The 19656-nt window shown below is 45.0% G+C and overlaps 1 protein-coding gene across 9 annotated transcripts in view; it reads left to right on the forward strand.

Annotated features, from left to right (window-relative positions):
- LOC137351605 (transducin-like enhancer protein 4) overlaps positions 1-19656 on the forward strand; it is a 194012-nt gene that overhangs the window by 82512 nt on the left and 91844 nt on the right. For all 9 annotated transcript variants that reach the window (XM_068016204.1, XM_068016196.1, XM_068016202.1 and 6 more), the window contains exon 8: positions 4041-4063. In XM_068016204.1, coding sequence (XP_067872305.1) covers positions 4041-4063 — 23 coding nt within the window. The remainder of the gene's footprint in view (positions 1-4040; positions 4064-19656) is intronic.

Raw genomic sequence — 19656 nt, forward strand, 5'->3', positions numbered from 1 at the left:
TTTGGCATGCATGTATTCGACAGAGCTAAGCAAACTCGCAACCATTGGATCAGATCAAATCTCTGCAGACCTGCCACATCCAGTTATGAATGGTGAATTACACAACTAACCGGAGAAGGAGGCTCCACGAACATCCCCGTACTGAATGATGGTGGACTCCAACACGTCAGTGCAAGAGTCAAAGCGGAAATGTTTGCAGCCGTCTTCAGCCAGAAATGGCAAGTCGACGATCCATCTCTGCCTTCTCCCGAGGCTGCCAGCTTCACAGAGGCCAGTCTTCAGCTAATTCAATTCACTCCACATAGCAAATGGTATGGCCCCTGACAACACCCTGGCTCTAGAGCTGAAGGCTGCTCCAAAACTAGTTGCACCCCCAGCCAAGCTGTTCCAGTACAGCTACAACACTGGCACCTACTCGCCAATGTGGAAAATTGCCCAGGTATGTCCTGTCCACAAAAAGCAGGACAAACCCAATTCGGCCAATTACCGCCACATTAGTCTGCTCTCAATCATCAGCAAAGTGATGGAAGGTGTCATCAATAGTGCTGTCAAGTAGCACTTACTCAGCAATAACCTACTGAGTTTGGGTTCCACCAGGACCACTAGGCTCCAGACCCCATTACAGCCTTGGTCCACAAAGGAAAGAAGAGCTGAATTCCAGAGGTGCAGTAAGAGTGACTGCTCTTGACATCAAGGCAACATTTGGTTGAGTGTGGCATCAGGGAGCCCAAGTAAAAGTGAAGTCAATGGGAATCGGGGGGAAAACTCTCCACTGGTTGGAGTCAAACCAAGCACATAGGAAAATGGTTGTGGTTGTTGGACATCAATCATCTCAGGTCCAGGACATCACTGCAGGACTTCCTCAGGGTTGTGGCCTAGGCCCAACCATCTTCAGCTACTTCATCAATGACCTTCTTTCAATCATAAGGTCAGAAGTGGGGATGTTCACTGCTGATTGTGCAATGTTCAGCACCATTCGCGACTCCTCAGATACTGAAGCAGTCCATGTAGAAATGCAGCAAGACCTGGACAATATCCAGGCTTGGGCTGATGAGTAACATTCGTGCCACACAAATGCCAAATAATGATTATCTCCAACAAGAAAGAATCTAACCATCGCCCCATGACATTTAGTGGCATTACAATCGCTGAATCCCCCACTATCAACATCCTAGGGGCTACCATTGAGCAGAAACTGAACTGGACTAGCCATATAAATACCATGGCTACAAGAGCAGGTCAGAGGCTAGGATCCTGTGGCGAGTAACTCACCTCCTGACTCCCCAAAGCCTGTCCACCATCTACAAGGCACAGGTCAGAAGTGTGATGGAATACTCTCCATTTGCCTGGATGGGTGCAGCTCCAACAACACTCAAGAAGCTCAACACTATCCAGGACAAAGCAGCCCGCTTGATTGGCACCCCATCCACAAACATTCACTCCCTCCACCACCGACACACTGTGGCAGCAGTATGTACCATCTACAAAATGCACTGCAGCAATGGTGGAGTGGGGGATGAGGTTACAGATTGTGGTTGAATACAATTCTGCTGCTGCTGATGGCCCACAGTGCCTCTTGTGGTGAGTAACTCGCCTCCTGACTCCCCAAAGCTTGTCCACCATTTACAAGGCACAAGTCAGGAGTGTGATGGAATGCTTTCCACTTGCCTGGATGAGTGCGGCTCCAATAACACTGAAGAAGCCCGACACTGTCCAGGACAAAGCACCCGCTTGATTGGCACCCCATCGACCACCTTAAACATTCACTCCCTCCAACACCAATGCACAGTGGCAGCAGTGTGTACCATTTACTAGATGAACTACAGCAACTCGCCAAGCCTCCTTCGACAGCACCTTCCAAACCCATGACGTCTACCACCTAGAAGGATAAGGGAAGCAGGCACATGGGAACTCTACCACCTGCAAGTTCCTCTCCAACTCTCACACCATCCTAACTTGGAAATATATCGCTGTTCCTTCATTGTTAAAATCCTGGAACTCTCTTCCTAACAGCACTGTGGGTGTACCTACATCACAAGGATTGCTGTGGTTTAAGAAGCCAGTTCACCACCACCACCTTCTCAAGGGCAATTAGGGATGGGCAATAAATGCTGATCTTGCCAGCAGTGCCACATCCCATGAACAAACTTAATAAATGTTTTCCAAACTGTATTTTATATTGGCAATGGGGGTCCCAGTGACAAGCCGAAAGGCAGGGGTTGGGGGATGGGTGCGATCCCGCCTCGACCCGCTATCGGACCCCCTGTTGAATTCAAAACGGCAGGCAGGCAATTAGCTGCCCTCCATCGGGGATCCCGTCCCTTTAAGGGATAAAATCCCGCCTCCAAGAATTGCTGGCCAATTAGAGGGCTGGCAGCTCCACTGTGCCAGCAGTGCCGTCGGAAGGAGTAGCTACTGCCAGTACTGCTGGAGGCTGGAACAGCACTGACAGAGGAGAGCCCGGGATCAAGGTAAGTGGGATCAGGGTCACCGGGACCATTCAGGCAGGCCCCAGCAAGGGGGTGCGGGGGTGGTTGCCATGGAGGCGGCCATTGCTGCTGTGGGGCCCTCCATGGGCCATCGATTGCACTCCGATGAGGGACCCACCCCTAAATTCGCTAGGAGGCCCTGGTTTTACCTGGTGGTCTCTCCACACGGTGGAGGATCCCTCTGATGTTGGCTACATGCCAGTGGAGGTGGGAGGCAGTCCTTAATGAGCCACCTAAGTGCTTAATTGGCCTCCCAGCGGACATCCTTTCTGCCGCAGAATCCGCTGCGGACAAAATGGCATGGGGGTAGGACAATTCTGGGCACGCCACCCCACGCCATTTTGGCTAAAATCCAGCCCATTGTCAATATTTATCTTCATATTTGGAATATTTAATTGAAATGTAAACAGATAAATGTCCTTCTTGCAATGCATCCAAGGCTGTCATTGTACCATTCAAATAATGACATGTTTGTGTCATGAACAATTCTGCTTTTCCTGCTATCTCATGATCAGTGTAATCCTAAAGTTGAGGCATTAGCTCATTTTTGTGTGATGTCTGCTTTGCTGAAAGGTATGGCAGTGCCAAGTGGAACTTCCCAGCTCCGACATGTAGGGATCAACTTTCAGGATAGCAAGGGCTTGGAATCATTCGAACCCTACATCCCGAGCCATCAGAGCACCTCTGGGTGCTATTGAAATTGAGGCAGCACGTTACATCTTTTCTAACTATTCCTACATTTGATTTTTTAGTTTCAGTTCATTGCAATGTTGTGTTATTGTGCATGTTTCAGGGAGCTAGCGTCCACTGTGACCCAGCTTGTAGCCAGCCTGGACACAGTTGACATACTGTAACATCACTGGTTTGAGAAAAGAAAGAAAATTGCCAAGCAGATCAAGGACATTCACAATTGTAAACATGCAGACCAACCATGCAGGCATTCCTGAATTTGATGGTTAGATCTCCGATGAGAGATTCCATTGAATTGATAAGTAAATAAAATGTAGATTGCGGGGGTTAGAGACTTGTCTCGAGCTGTGGTACAGAATGGGTGATATCAGATCGGATGCCCGTTATACGCAGTTACGCCTCATATTGAGTTCCGTTGCAGTCAATTTGCCTGAGATGAATATTTACCCCTGGTGTGTGGGAGCAGACGGGCTGTCCTAACCTACATATTGGTTTGTGTCAGTGGAAGCACATTTTTTTTAGTTTACGAGGAAAAGTGCATGAATTTAAAATACTGTGCCATATTGTGCTAGTTGATATGTGGAGGAGCTGGGACTCTTTCATGGTTTCCATGCCAACGTCACTGTACATACAATTGATGGAATTATAGGTTAAATTCCCCAATTCCACATTCTCCACAGAGAGCTGGGTGTGAAGAGAATGTGCGTTAAGCAAATCTTGGCTACAATGCTGTGTATATTGTAAGTTTGATTACTGAATTTTCCCTCATCATTCTGTTTTTATTCCTTTCTCCTCTCCGCCGCCTTCACTAAATCTGACCGCAACCCTCTGCAATCCTGCTTTTGGACGTTTTGCATCCAGATCGAGACAGAGACCCTAGTAGAGTAAGTGAGAATCTGCTTTTGTTGTTGCACTTTTCATCCCATTTGAGGCACTGACATCAAAATAGAGTAATACCGTGACCTACAACTCATGTACAAACAGGCCCAAGAAAATCTGCAGGGGCTGCGGCCCCACCACTTGTACCAGGATCATGCCTCCTACAGAACTCCGCTGTTGACCCCACTGGAGTTCACGGGTCACCTAGATGACAGAGACCACAGAATGAATCTTTAGTAGATCTTTCCCAACAAGGAGACCTGCCATGGCAGATGCTGTGATTTATCAGAGATTAACTAACACAGCATCGATCACTCTGGGCAGCAAACTGACCAACTGAGCCAGTGGGTTGCCAACACTTAGTATCTAAACTGGAACACATTAACACATTCATGTGAAATTTCTTTGCCCAGTGATTTAATAGAGGTATTAACCTGACATCGTTAAAACAACAGACAGAGGAAATTTGTACAAACACATTCATTTAAAAATATCAGACAGCACAATTTCAATTCTGCAGTTTCTAAATGAGATATATACAGAATAGCACACTGCTAGTATATAAATTTGACAGTGCTGATTTGAGGAGACTGCACTTTGTAAACTACTGAATGAAGTTACCAGAGTATTTCTCATGATTAATCTAATGAGTCACTTCAGTGTCTGACAAACCCCCGCAAAGGGTAAGCAGCCTTCTACAAAGAATTGTTAACTTTATTTTTCTGTTTGCCTGTTTTTGCTAAAGAAAATAAATTAATTAGTGCAGGAGTAGGGAAAATGCCAAATTGAGCATAACATAGGAATATCGGAATTGGTAGATGAAGAAAGACCGAGCCCACCTGGTTTGCCTTCTACCGTCCTGGTAATCCCATGATGCGACAGTAATGGAGTTGATGACTAATCACAGCAACCAATTTCTTTATCAATAAGTCTACAACAAACCGAGACACGAGGTGAGGAAAACCCCAGTGGTGGAGAGCTTTGGGAGCCATGGGTCCAAAGTCCCTGTTCCTCCTAAGCACACTCGCCATATGGCATGTCTCAATTTAATCATACACTGTATCCTATAAAATTTCTGAAAGAAATCTGTTGAATTTGCATTTGAGTGAATCAGTACTAACTGCTTCCACCATCTCTCGAGGGAGCCTGTTCCATAGATTGGCCACTTGCTCACTGAAATATCACTTTTGCAGATTAGTTTTGAATTTACCTTTCTATAAGCAGAGGCTGTGTTCTCCAGTTCTAGAGAAACCTTCGCACAACTCCAGAGGGGAGTACTTATGACTCCTATCAGCTACCCCATCAGTTATGCTGCTTCTTTGATGCATTATTTCAAGCTAGCAGGTCACCTGTGTCAATGCTCATGAGTAGTCTGGACAGGAGTTGTGATGTTTAACTGCTAACCTGACCTGTCACCTTAAGCTCTTTGCCAAGTCTTGTCATTGCTTCCAAAGTAATGAGGTCAGTTAACTCTTGCTAATTTCAGACTGGAGCTCAGCAGGAGCCAGGATGGAATATTGGGTGTTTTTTCTCTCTCTTTTTCAGGTTGTGTTTGCCACCACGTGCGATGTCTGCAGACTTTGTTTTAATGTATTGTAGCGGATGTCACAGGTGCTTTTGGGTTTGGAGCACAGTTATGATGTTTAATGTAGCCTGTCACTTTAAGGCTGCTGCTAAATGGTCAAATCCAGGCAATGCAGCCACTTTGAAACCAATCAGAATACTGGGATGAACTGCTTGTAAATTTTAGGCTCCAGGTCAATCACTGGCTATTTTTGTAAGACTATATCTTGTAGCAGCAACAAAATCATCGGGAGTGTACTGAAATCCTGCATGTAGCATGTATCCTTTTTAAAATATGTACTAGTGGGTGTCCTGTGGCACTGCTCATGGTGAATTTGCACAGTCATCCTGTAGGCACTGGTGAAGGAGTTGTGGAGGTAGTTTGTGTGGTGTCTGTCAGGTACATGTATGCAGTATAGATGAGAAGACATGTGGCCTTTATGGTATAAAAAAAGACATTTGTGTCCTTAGGATGTAGGTACAGAGGGATTGCTATGGCAGAGTGTGAGAACATTAGGAAAGGGGTGGGTGTTGCTCGCTGTGAGAGTAATGAGAAGAAGATCTTGGGAGGTTACGAAATCTGGGAATACTAAGTAGGGTGCGTCTGAGTCTAGGAGCAATGAGAGGTGAATGGTGATGTTCTGGGAGCATTGGAGAAATGGGTGCATGGATACCGGAGTGTGGGACGCAAGATTGTGGAATGATTGTGAGTAAGGGCCTTCAGGTTGAGTAGAATTGTACGGGATAACGTGTGGAATTACTGAGGGAAAACTGGGTTGTGTTAGTGTTGGAGTGTGCGCGCGTTGGTTATATGTTTTGGGGAAAGGGCTGAAATCTCCTCACACTCCTCCCCAAAAGAGATATTATGACAAAGCATTTCCAATACTGAGCTGGGAAACATGTTTTACCTATTTAAAATACTTACTGCACTGATAGTGTAATTAGCGATGCTTGGAAAGCCCTTGGAGAAACCAACCACCACAGCCACCCAAGATAAAGGCCTATTGCCGCTTTCCCAGGTGACTCAGGAATCGTCTTTAAGTTATAGAAGTGTGCTTTTTGTCCTTTTTACTATTTAAAAAAAACTACTGACAACCTTTTAGGTTGGTTTGCCTGTCACGGCTGAGAACATGATTATAGGTCTTACCACTGGGCAGAGAAGAAAGCTGAAGTGGTCAGGCTGGAGTCAAAGCATGGGGACTCGGGGGAGCTCAGGCACAGCAGAGAACATGTCAAGTGAGAGGCCAGAGGGCTAAATTGGAGTCAGAGCTAAAAGGAGTAATCAGAGGCATGTGTATTGAATAAGCAAATCTTTAAGCATGACAGGAAAGTGTTACGGGATGCAAGTGTTAGTTACTGAAAGTGCAGACGATCATATTTTCTATAGAAGTCCATACAAATCCCCTGGGTTACATATAGAAATCTGTCATTATATTCTTAACAGTCAGAGTTTAATTGTATAATCATTATCAAGCCATGGACACCAAAGGGTTATCTCACTGGCAGGAAACCCTAAGTCGGAGGTGCTGCCACCGTAATAATTGACAGCTGGCTTGCTAAATGAGCAAGGACATTGACTTTGCTGTTATCCTTCTGTACAGTACATCTGTGGTCTGATTCTGAGTAAGAAAGGCAATATCTGGCCATTGTCCCAAAATATGCTGGCCTATTTTCCATCTATTGCATCTGTCCTAACATTCTCAGGTGTAGACTCTTTGCCCTATTTTGTGACCGAGAACATTGCTGACACATACCTGCCCGTCTGTCAAATCTCTGCTTACTTTCCTTTTCCCTTCCTGAAACAAATGGCTGACTTTTTAACTCTGCCAGGGTGGTGGGGGAAATGCTATATACCCCAGAATAAGGAACACTATAATTGGGCTGGATTCACTCTCCTGTCTTTAATCCAGTGATGCCTCCCTCCCCTCTCGGCCAACTACTGGCAAGTGCTTGTGTGTGGGCATCCAGAGAGGATCGGGTGCAACTGTGGTGCCTGCTGCAGTCAAATAGCCAGCATAACATATAGGCTCGCATGTGAAGAGTGGCTTTTAAGTATCTGAGGACACCCATTGATTGTTACTGAAACTGGAGGGAGGGGGTAAGGAATCAAATGGCTGCCCCGTTACATTTGTGAGACAAACGTTGGGACAAAGTTGATGAAAAAGAAAAGCCTCCCTTATGATGATTTATTTGGTGAAAATGTAATTTTCTACAAGTACAATGTAAGCCCAAAATGTTAAATGCAGATGAATCCCACAGTGCAAAGGCATGACTCGGGCAAATTGTGGCAATACTTTTCCTGTCCACAACCAACTTGTTCGAACTGGTTAAGAACTATCTGGTTACAAAGCAGTTTTCCCATAGCCTGGGTGTGGAGGCGATCGGAAACATAGATAGGTTTCCTTTTTTGTTTATCTTTGAAAACTGAAAACTATAGGTTGTGAGTTCAATTTAGACCCTTCATTCAGGACATCCTGCCCAGTCGTTAGGCTGTAATTACTCTATAATAAGCTCTTTCTATTATAGACTGATCCTAATCTGTTTACAAAGTGAGTACTGTTTGATACTCAGTGTGCCCGTGTCTGTTGCCGTGGTTACATACCGGCCCTATTTTATTACATTTCAACCGGCGCCATGGGCCATTTTGTGCCTTCTTGCGAATACAAAATGGGGATCTTCACCAGGGTCACCCCCCACCCCCCCCACCCTGTGCAGTTTTAGGAACAGTTGCCCTGTCTTCCAAATGAAAACCAGACAACAAAAGTTCACATTTTGATCACTGGACGTTAATAACTGCTGCTAAGCATGTGTAAGTTGATCCGTCCCCCCACTTGACCAGCTTTAGGCAGCACAAAAGAATGCACCAACAATAAATAGGGGCAGGTTGACTGCAGGGAGCATCTCAGCCCAGCTTGGCCTAGTTTTCATTCGACGTCTACACCTGCACAGTTCCGACAAAGGACTGTTGAATATATGTTCGGGAGTGGGAGTCCCAACTGATGTTTTCCGGCCATCCAATCCAGGGGTGCTAAGGCCTATTACAGGATGCCCTTAATACCACTCCAGATGAGACAAGTTGACCCTGTGACCTTTCCTAGTCCACTTGGCTCAGCTACACACTGGATAAATTTAGTGAGCAGTTGGGGAAAACTTAGAATAATGGTAATTATATATTTTTTAAGTTATGAATTAACACACACATTATGTTTACATGTACTTTGCATTATTGCATGCTAGGCAAAAGAGTTGAAATATGAACTGAAGTGGAGAATGCAGAGGTCAGACATTGTATCTGATTTTGTACTAACGAAGGGCTGTCTAGGTTTTATTACAGAATTATTTTAGTCATTTCTTACAGACCATTCCACATGGAAGATCTATTGTGTCTCAATAACTTTTTCAAACCATATTCCCCTGATTATGTCATCACTATGCATTGTTTTCACAGTTACTTCTCTAAATCATATTATTCTCATGATACCATCACTGCTGCTAATGGTCATCTTGCAAAGGTTCAAAACTAAATCAACAGAAATGAGGGTTAAAAAAGAACAAAAGGATGTTACGAGTTCATCACATTCCTTTTTAATTGTTTGCATTTTTAGCAGGTATGAACATAAGTGAAATCAAAACTTTGCAGAATTGAGAAATCATCTGTCCCCTCTCAAAAATACACAATAATTGGAGCCCTTTGTTTTTAGGGTTGATTTGGGGCTTACAGGTGTAGTATAAGGTTCTGAAGGGGTTAATGTTCAGAGAGTGTAAAGAATTCCTATACCGTAATGATGTAAGAGATCCAGTGAGAGAGACTTGAAGATAGATGCAGCATGGCTTCAGAAGAGTCACACAGACTGGTGTGAAGCTGTACATCGTTGTAATGTAATAAAGGCTAATGTTCTAATTGCTCCAGACTGAGGAATCTCTCTGAGCTAGACTAACTAAGGTTGCAATATACCAAACAAACATACAACATGGTGATCAGCGGTGACATCGAAAATAACGATGGTTCTTACCATGCTACACCCAGAAGAAGATTTTAGAAATTGAAGAAATTTAGAAGAGGGCTGACCTGGGGAAAGCACCAAGAGAGCAGAACTCAAGAAGAGGCTGTGGAAAAACTCCAGAGTTCCAGAAACGGAGAGTCGCGGAATTGGCGGTAGAAATCTGGTTCAGCGATCGAAGGCATCGAGTCGGAGAACCAAGCAACGATTAAGGATCTGGTGAGCAACCCCAAAAGAGGGTAACATTTTTTTGGCCCTAATGGCACTAGGCAGGCAGCACTGGGAAAGTCCTTAGCGAGGGCTGATCTGAGTGTGGCGCCATTACACGTGGCGACTGGAGCGAAGAGAGAAAAAAAAACGAGGCTGCAAATAGTCAATTCTCTGCAATAAGGAAGTTAAAGGAGTATAGCAGTAATGCTATAAAACTTGAGTTTATTACAAGGAGCAAATTAATCCTAAATCCAGCTGCGAGATTTCAAAGGCAGAAATGTTGGCCACAGCTGGAGTCAGCACGGAGCTGAAAAAGCGTGGGGAACTTCTGATACTGGAGGGAAAAACCCAAAAGTGAAAGTAAAATAAATTGAAGCTCTGAAGCTTAAATTCACAATACTAGAGAGGTTCGAACACATAGAAGGACCAAATCAAACCCAAAATTGGTCACTCTGGTGAAAAAGATTTCTGAGATACAGAATTGCTTCCAAATTAGACAGCCAGTCTGAAGCAGAGCAAGTTAACACATTGTTGTGTTCTATTGGGGCAATAGCAGATGATGTTACTGCAAGACAGGCATTAATGAGACATCTGCCAAATTTGATGACGTTTTAAAAGCTTTTGATTTTTATTTTAACTTGCGGAGCAATAAGATTTTAGAAAGAGCAAGATTCAACAGAAGGGTCCAGAAACCAGGCGAAACAGTTGATGCTTTTATCAATGACCTTTAGAGGCTAGTTGAAGGATGTAAATATGGAGATCTTAAAGCAGAATTAATAAGAGACTGCATTGTATTAGGTATTGCTGATGAATCCCTATCAGATTTATTGCCGTCTAAAGAAGACCTCACCCTGGACAAAGCTATTCAGCTGGTGAGACAAGCAGAGGTCTGCAAGAACAACAGAGCAATCCTGAGAGGTGAAGAAAGACCTTGGTTCAAGAAACCTCCAACAACCATACAGTTCCTTAACCAGAGAGCTGTAAATGAAGCACCGGGAAAAAAAGGTACATCAGGGAGGGAAAGCGAAAAACGCCATTGAACCCTGCCAGTGATATGATGCCAAAAGTACCCACAGGTGTGAACACATGTCCTGCAAACAAAACAGAATGCTTCCACTGTAAGATAATAGGGCATTTTGGTAAAATGTGCCAAAGAAAAATCTCTACTCCCACAAGTTCAAAAGAAAAAGCATTCAAGCATAGAGTGGTTAAGGAAGTTAAACAGCCTCCTTCAGGAGAACAACCAAAACAGTTTCTTGGTGAGATCAATGATCCGAATCAAGCATTTTGATCTGCAGATATATATGTCAACGGACATATCACCAATTTTAAACTGGACACCGGAGCAAGTCTAACAATCTTATCAGACAAAGAGCCGTCGTTATCAACACATTACCTGCAACCGACAGAAACTCAGTTACATGGCCCAGGAGGGGTTGAACTCGAGGTAAAGAGGAAGCTACTGGCAGCACTCCAATACAAGGGAAAGCAGATAGTAGAAACATTGCATGCTGTAAGGAATCTGGAATTCTCTCTCTTAAGTAGAAGAGCTTGTATTGACCTTCATCTATAAAGAAAGTAGAAGAAGTTAAGCAACAAGAATCCAGGAGTCACTTCCAAAAGGAATTCCTGAAATTGTTTATTGTTCTAGGGAGACTGAAGACCGAATATAGTATCATTTTGCGAAAAGTTGCTAAGCCAGTTTGTCTTTTCACACCTAGGAAGATTCCACACCCAATAATGAAGTAAGTCCAATATCAACTAGAAAACATGACCAGGATGGGAGTCATTTCTCCTGTTGCTACAAGTGGTGTTTGGGAATGATTCCAGCTCCTAAACTTAACGGTGATCTTCGCATTTGTGTAGACTTAACTTAAAAAGGCTGTGGCACGGGAAGTTCATCCCATGTCCTCAGTAGACGAATGCTTGGCAAAGTTATCCAAAAGTTCTGTCTTCAGAAAGCTTGATGTGAGTAGTGGCTTTTGGCAAGTTCCATTGGATAAGAAGTCAAGATTATTGACGACCTTCATTACTCCGTTTGGAAGATTTTATTTCAACCGTCGACCATTCGATATCATGTCAGCACCGGAAATATTCCAAAGAACTATTTTGAAAATTCTACAGGGCTTTGAAGGTGTAATATGCCATATGAATGACATCTTAGTTCACGGTAAGTCCAATGAAGAACATAACATGAGGATTCGAGCGGTTTTGAATCATCTGCAGGATGAAGGTCTAACACTTAATGAGAAGTGCAAGTTTTCAAAAACGTCCATTTGTTTTTTTGGGACAAATTGTCAGCAGTAGTGGCATAATGGCAGACCCGCAAAAGAGGAGAGCCTTTGGTGAATTTCCGCTTCCTATTTCTGTCCAGCAAATTTGTCATGCGCAGATACAAGATGAAGAATGCTTCTCTATCCTCCAATATTGCAGGCAAGGATGGCCACAATAGAGTCCCAAGGGTAAGAGGATGAAAATCTTCTTTGAACACAGAAGACACTTTACTATAGTGGATGATTTGCTGGTATATGACGAGAGACTGGTTATTCCAGAGTCACTCCAGGTAGATATCTTGGAAAAATGCACCACGGTCATATGGGCATACGTAGAGCATGGGCTCAGGCGTCCATGTGGTGGCCAAGAATTTCAAAAGATATCAAAAAAATGATTTCAAATTGCCACCTAATGTGCAGTGCATAAAGACAGGGCCAGAGAGAACCTCTTATTTTCTCTCAATTCCCAACCTGATCGTGGGAACATCTCGCAATGGATCCATTCATCTTCAGTGAAAAATCCTATCTAATCGATTACCATTCAAGGTGGCTCGAGGTTAAACGTTTGTACACAACAACAACTGAAGCAATCATTCGAGTGTTACAGGAAATCTTTGCAACACATGGTATATCTGATTAGATAGTGATTACCTGATTAGATGGACCACATTTGCAAAAGATTACTTGATGCACTTTACGGAAAACTGTGGATTTATACATCTAACAAGTTCCTCTAGGTATCCATAATCTAATGGAGAAGCTGAGCGAGCAATCAGAGCTATTAAAGCCCTGTTAAAGAAAAATCAAGATTTTCAAACAGCACTTCTGAACTGCAGAACTACTCCATTGTGATGCAAATTAGCGCCATCCGAACTGATAAGGGGTAGAAAACTTAGAACACAACTTCCAATCCTACCCAAGAAGTTACTTCCAGGGCTACAAATCCGTGATTATCAGAGAATTCAAGACAGAGAAAAGTCTTACTGAAAACAACAAGCCTATAATTATTACAGGAAATACCATACCAGGAACCTACCAAAGTTGTCAGAAGGGCAAAAGGTATTGGTACAAGCCCAAAGCAGAGAAGATGTAATTGTCCAGAGAGAGGAGACTCAACATCGGTCTTATTTAGTAAGAACTTCAGAAGGTACTATAAGAAGGAACAAAAGATTCATCAAAGACAGCAATCAGTCATACATTTTGGACGAACCAGATGTTGAACCCGAAATTCAGAAAGCGCTGGATATTACAAACCTCAATGAAGGCCGTCCAAGTCCAGAAACAAGAGTTCAGAGAAAGACGACCAATATTCTGCATCTGACGACAAGAAGATCAGGGCGAGTTGTGAAGCCTCCTGGCAGATTGAATTTATGAAGTCAGAGACCTGGGGGAAGATGGGGTAGTATGTGAATAAAAAGTGAAAGTATGTAAATATATATATTTGGATAAAGACTTGGCGGGAGATGTAGCATAAGGGTCTGAAAGGGTTAATGTTGAGAGAGTGTAAAGAATACCTCCTACCATGATGATGTAAGAGATTCAGTGAGAGACACTTGAAGCTAGATGCAACGAGGCTTCAGAGGAGTCACACAGACTGGTGTGAAGCTGTACATAGTTATAATGTCATAAAGGTTAATGTTCCAATTGCTCCAGACTAAGGATACTCTCTAAGCTAGACTAACTAAGTATATTAAGGTGGCAGCGTACCAAACAAAGATACAACAACAGGCTTTTCTTCAAAAATCTGATAGGATTTTTACTGCCTTGCAAGATTTCATGGGATTTTGTAGATAAATGTGTAATCGTGTAGGATTTGTGTAGGCTTTGGGGCCTTGCTTAGCATCCTTGAAGCCTGAACCCTTCATTAAATTATTGACCTGCTGTTCAGACAGCCCGTTTCCTAGGAGATCTAAAGCTGGCCAGTTTGTAGGGAGGCCTTGGGTTTTGTTCAGCCTTGGGCCGGGAACAAGGCAGGCAGGTTGGGCAGGCCTATTTTAAAGAGGCTCTTGAACACAATGCAATTCAAGTTGGTTTTGACTGGAATATATAGCTGTTGCTTTTTTTTTTGCATTTCATTGTGCAAACAGCTTTCAGAATCCCAGCAGCAAAGTTGAAGCACAGAAACAGTGGTTGAAACAATGTAAAATTACATGGGGAGACAGAAGCCGCATAGAATGTGGATAAACCTGACATGCAACTGTTGATGAATAATTTCCATAACTATGGATAGTATCTCCTTTGATGACTCAATGGGCAAGTACCCCTTGTGTGTTACTGCGCCATGGCCCCTTGGTAGGCCTCAGGCTTGTTCCCCTGTATGTGCTCAGCGAGCTGATCTCCGCTTGCTCATGTTGGTGGGGGCGGGTGCAATATTATAATTGGATTTGATATAACTGGGTACAGAGGGGGAAAATCAAACAGCTGATGTCATCCGTTCACCATTCCGGGAAAATGTATGGGTTTTGGGTGAGGACAGGGTCTTTGCACTATTTCCCACCTCCATGGTTGAACAGCTTTTGGTATTAACTGTGCAGGGCCACAGATGAAAAATGGACATTTGGATCAGCTACTAGGGGACCAGTGCCTATGGAACTGTATCTCAGTGTCAGGAGTGTAAGAGACTAGCTTAGAAAGGAAATTTAGATATCTTTTCAAATGAAACACTAATAAGCATGGAATAATTAGTCAGACACTAAATATGTTGGCAAAGCACCAAACCATGAATGTTGGGGGGGAGGGGAAACCGGAGCTGAGACAGGGAGTGGTTTTGTGATATAATATTTTGATGTTTAGACAGCTGCACCAACCCTTTTGTACAATGTGTAATGATTCTCTTTTGCAAGAGATGATGATTCTCCCTTTTAAGAAAGAAAAGTAGTTTAGGGAATGAGTGTATACGTTTCCGAGTACAGTCAGATTTGGACAATGTGAAGGAACTCTTGAATTAAAAGTGCCGCCCTGGTGGGAAAATGTCAGGGAAGGATGGGATGAGAGGCGATGTCTCGTGTGTTTCAATAACCTGCTTGCACCCACTGGGCCTGGGTCCCCGCATGCAGAAAACAAAACACAGCCACTTTAATGAGATGTTGGTGTCTGTTGAACTGTATCTTGTTCCCTCAGGAAAGAGAGGGGAGGGCGAATTGTGTGGGGTGGGCAGAGGGAGACTACATTGCCAGTTTAAAAAAATATACTTTGGACCTGAAGCAGAGTTTAAAGAGCCTCATGTGTTGTCGAAGCCCAGAGCTGTGCTGTGGTTGGTGTGAATGCTGCTTGTGGTCTGCTGTCAGCTCGACATTAAGCGGAAGCTGTGGGCACAGTAGTCGGGTTTAAGTTCGCAGGGCTGTGCTGAGCGCAGGGCTTTCACATAGATCTTCTATCCTAGCTGCTTGCTGCAAAAACCACAAGCTGTGCTGTGTGGTAAAGTGGAAGAAGGTTAAAATATGAAGACATTTGACTGCCTTAACCTCTCCTTACCCCACCCCCACCCTGTTCCCAGCCAGTTACGTGCAGAGCCTTTTACCAGATTAACTAAAGGGTGTACGTTCTGATGTTTGGCACGCCCCAGGAGTGCGTATCTTATAATTGCCTACTCTCAGCCTGTTAATGGTGTCAATGTAAATGTGGAGGAGCTTTAGATGGGTTGTTTTGGGAAGAAAGAGTATTTTCTGACAATGAATGGAAAAACCATTGGCGTGGAATGGGCAATTTTGTCACATGTTCCCATGAGAGGCGATGTCTCGTGTGTTTCAATAAGCTGCTTGCACCCACTGGGCCTGGGTGTCCAAGCATTGGCACGTCAAGAATTACTATCTCAAAGAGAAGTTGGAAATCAGGGATCAAACCCACAAATGTTTTTTCTCTCCCTCCTGCAAACATAATGAGCTTCTGATCTCAGCTGGACTTAGCTAGGGAGGGAAAGAAGATTGGAGGATAGGTCAACCTTGGCCATTCTAACATGCTTCACAACAGTCAACTCGAGCTTGGGAGTAGGCCTTGTGGCCAGGCTCTCCTTTAGGGACTGGTGTTTAGAATGATGAGGGGCAGTGGAGTAAGGGTGGGGAGGGTCGGAGACAGGAGAGGGAAGTATGTATATATATATATATATATATATATATATATCATTTTCTTCAGAGAGCACTGCAAATGAAGACATGTCGTTTCATACAAAGTTCTGCTGTCAATCTGCACTGTGGCAGTCATAATTAAATAGTGTAAAATTAATTTCTGCCTATATTAAAAACATTCTGGAACAACCTGTTAGTCAGAATGTTAAATGGAGCGAATCTGTATGGCATGAGACTGCTATAGTCCCTGAAGTTCTTCTGTCTGCTATTTTAGCCAAGGTATCAGCCTGCTTAAAATAATTCAAGTAGATTAGAGCTTTTCTTAAAAGACTTGCAGTTACATAGCACCTTTTACAACTTCAGGATGTTCAAAGTGCTTTGCAGCCAATGAATTAGTCTTGAAGTGCAGTCATTATTGTAATATAGGAATTGCAGCAGGCAATTTACACACAGCAAGCTCCCAAAAACAATAATCTGATAATGACCAGGTAATCTGTTTTAGTGATGTTGGTTGAGGGATAAATATTGGCCAAGACACTCTTCTTCGAAATAGCAGCATGGGACCCTTTACATCTGTCTGAGAGGGCAGACGGGGCCACAGTTTAACCTGTCACTATGCTAATATCATACAACAGTTTTTCACTGCTTAAGTACTGAACTATGCAACAAAGAGAGGGAGAGTCAAAATGGTTTTATGAAAGGGAAATAGTGTTTGACAAATCTATTAGAGCTTTTTTTTATTCTTTCCATGGGATGTGGGAGTTGCTGGCAAGGCCATCATTTGTTGCCCATCCCTAATTGCCCTTGACAACTGACTGGCTTGCCGAGGGCAATTAAGAGTCAGCCACACTGCTGTGGGTCTAGAGTCACATGTAAGCCAGACTAGGTAGGCCACTAAATCTGTGTCCAACATAGTGATGATAAAGTAAGTCAATGAATTAGTCTTCTCATTTAAAGCTTCTTGACAAAAATGCACATTTGTTGTTGTTTTGATTAATAGTAAGATTTCTTTCACTAAAATACATTAGTGAACCAGATAGGTTTGAGGGTGTAAATAGCAGGATAGATAAGGGAGAACCAGTAGATGTAGTTTATTTGGATTTTCAGGAGGCATTCAATAAGGTGCCACTCAATAGGTTGTCACACAAGATTTTTAAAAAAAAAATTTATTTAGAGATACAGCACTGAAACAGGCCCTTCGGCCCACCGAGTCTGTGCGGACCAACAACCACCCATTTATACTAACCCTACACTAACCCCATATTCTCTACCACATCCCCACTATTCTCCTACCACCTACCTACACTAGGGGCAATTTACAATGGCCAATTTACCTATCAACCTGCAAGTCTTTTGGAGGTGGGAGGAAACCGGAGCACCCGGCGGAAACCCACGCAGACACAGGGAGAACTTGCAAACTCCACACAGGCAGTACCCAGAATGGAACCCGGGTCGCTGGAGCTGTGAGGCTGCGGTGCTAACCACTGCGCCACTGTGGGATTGGGGTTAATGTTATAGATTGAGGATTGGGTAACAGACAGAACTTCGGACAAGTTCAGGGTTTTCCGGTGGGTTCCAATTTTTTTTTTAAACCACCAATTTGTCGGAGGTTCAGAAGCCGCAGTCTCTGTTCTAAGCACCTGTGAAACTGACGACTGCGATTTAAAAAAAAAATGGACCAACCACAAAGCAGCCGCGGGGAGAGTTCCCGCTCTTTGCAACTGTCGTCGGGGGTGCGGGGGGGGGGGGGTGGTGATGGCAGAAAGAGAGAGAGGGGAGAGAGGGAGAAGGAGAGAGAGAGAGAGGGGGGCAGAGAGGGAGAAGGAGAGAGAGAGAGAGGGGGGTAGAAAAGGGGAGAGAGAGAGAGGGGGGGCAGAGAAGGAGGGAGAGAGAGGGGGAGAGAGAGAGAGGGGGAGAGAGAGAGAGGGGGGCAGAGAAGGAGAGAGAGAGAGGGGGGCAGAGAAGGAGAGAGAGAGAGGGGGGCAGAGAAGGAGAGAGAGAGAGGGGGGCAGAGAAGGAGAGAGAGAGAGGGGGGCAGAGAAGGAGAGAGAGAGAGGGGGGCAGAGAAGGAGAGAGAGAGAGGGGGGCAGAGAAGGAGAGAGAGAGAGGGGGGCAGAGAAGGAGAGAGAGAGAGGGGGGCAGAGAAGGAGAGAGAGAGAGGGGGGCAGAGAAGGAGAGAGAGAGAGGTGGGCAGAGAAGGAGAGAGAGAGGGGGGCAGAGAAGGAGAGGGGGGGCAGAGAAGGAGAGAGAGAGAGAGAGAGGGGGGGCAGAGAAGGAGAGAGAGAGAGAGAGAGGGGGGGCAGAGAAGGAGAGAGAGAGAGAGAGAGGGGGGGCAGAGAAGGAGAGAGAGAGAGAGAGAGGGGGGGCAGAGAAGGAGAGAGAGAGAGAGGGGGGCAGAGAAGGAGAGAGAGAGAGGGGGGCAGAGAAGGAGAGAGAGAGAGGGGGGCAGAGAAGGAGAGAGAGAGAGGGGGGCAGAGAAGGAGAGAGAGAGAGGGGGGCAGAGAAGGAGAGAGAGAGAGGGAGCAGAGAAGGAGAGAGAGAGGGGGGGCAGAGAAGGGGAGAGAGAGAGGTGGGCAGAGAAGGGGAGAGAGAGAGGAGGCAGAGAAGGAGAGAGAGAGAGGAGGCAGAGAAGGAGAGAGAGAGAGGAGGCAGAGAAGGAGAGAGAGAGAGGAGGCAGAGAAGGAGAGAGAGAGAGGAGGCAGAGAAGGAGAGAGAGAGAGGAGGCAGAGAAGGAGAGAGAGAGAGGAGGCAGAGAAGGAGAGAGAGAGAGGAGGCAGAGAAGGAGAGAGAGAGAGGAGGCAGAGAAGGAGAGAGAGAGAGGAGGCAGAGAAGGAGAGAGAGAGAGGAGGCAGAGAAGGAGAGAGAGAGAGGAGGCAGAGAAGGAGAGAGAGAGAGGAGGCAGAGAAGGAGAGAGAGAGAGGAGGCAGAGAAGGAGAGAGAGAGAGGAGGCAGAGAAGGAGAGAGAGAGAGGAGGCAGAGAAGGAGAGAGAGAGAGGAGGCAGAGAAGGAGAGAGAGAGAGGAGGCAGAGAAGGAGAGAGAGAGAGGAGGCAGAGAAGGAGAGAGAGAGAGGAGGCAGAGAAGGAGAGAGAGAGAGGAGGCAGAGAAGGAGAGAGAGAGAGGAGGCAGAGAAGGAGAGAGAGAGAGGAGGCAGAGAAGGAGAGAGAGAGAGGAGGCAGAGAAGGAGAGAGAGAGAGGAGGCAGAGAAGGAGAGAGAGAGAGGAGGCAGAGAAGGAGAGAGAGAGAGGGGGCAGAGAAGGAGAGAGAGAGAGGGGGCAGAGAAGGAGAGAGAGAGAGAGAGGGGGCAGAGAAGGAGAGAGAGAGAGAGAGGGGGCAGAGAAGGAGAGAGAGAGAGAGAGGGCAGAGAAGGAGAGAGAGAGAGAGAGAGAGAGAGGGGGCAGAGAAGGAGAGAGAGAAGGAGAGAGAGAGAGGAGTCAGAGAAGGAGAGAGTGAGAGGGGACAGAGACGGAGAGGGGGCAGAGAAGGAGA

Source organism: Heterodontus francisci, chromosome 36 (assembly GCF_036365525.1).
Source record: "Heterodontus francisci isolate sHetFra1 chromosome 36, sHetFra1.hap1, whole genome shotgun sequence".
NCBI classification, from domain to species: domain Eukaryota; kingdom Metazoa; phylum Chordata; class Chondrichthyes; order Heterodontiformes; family Heterodontidae; genus Heterodontus; species Heterodontus francisci.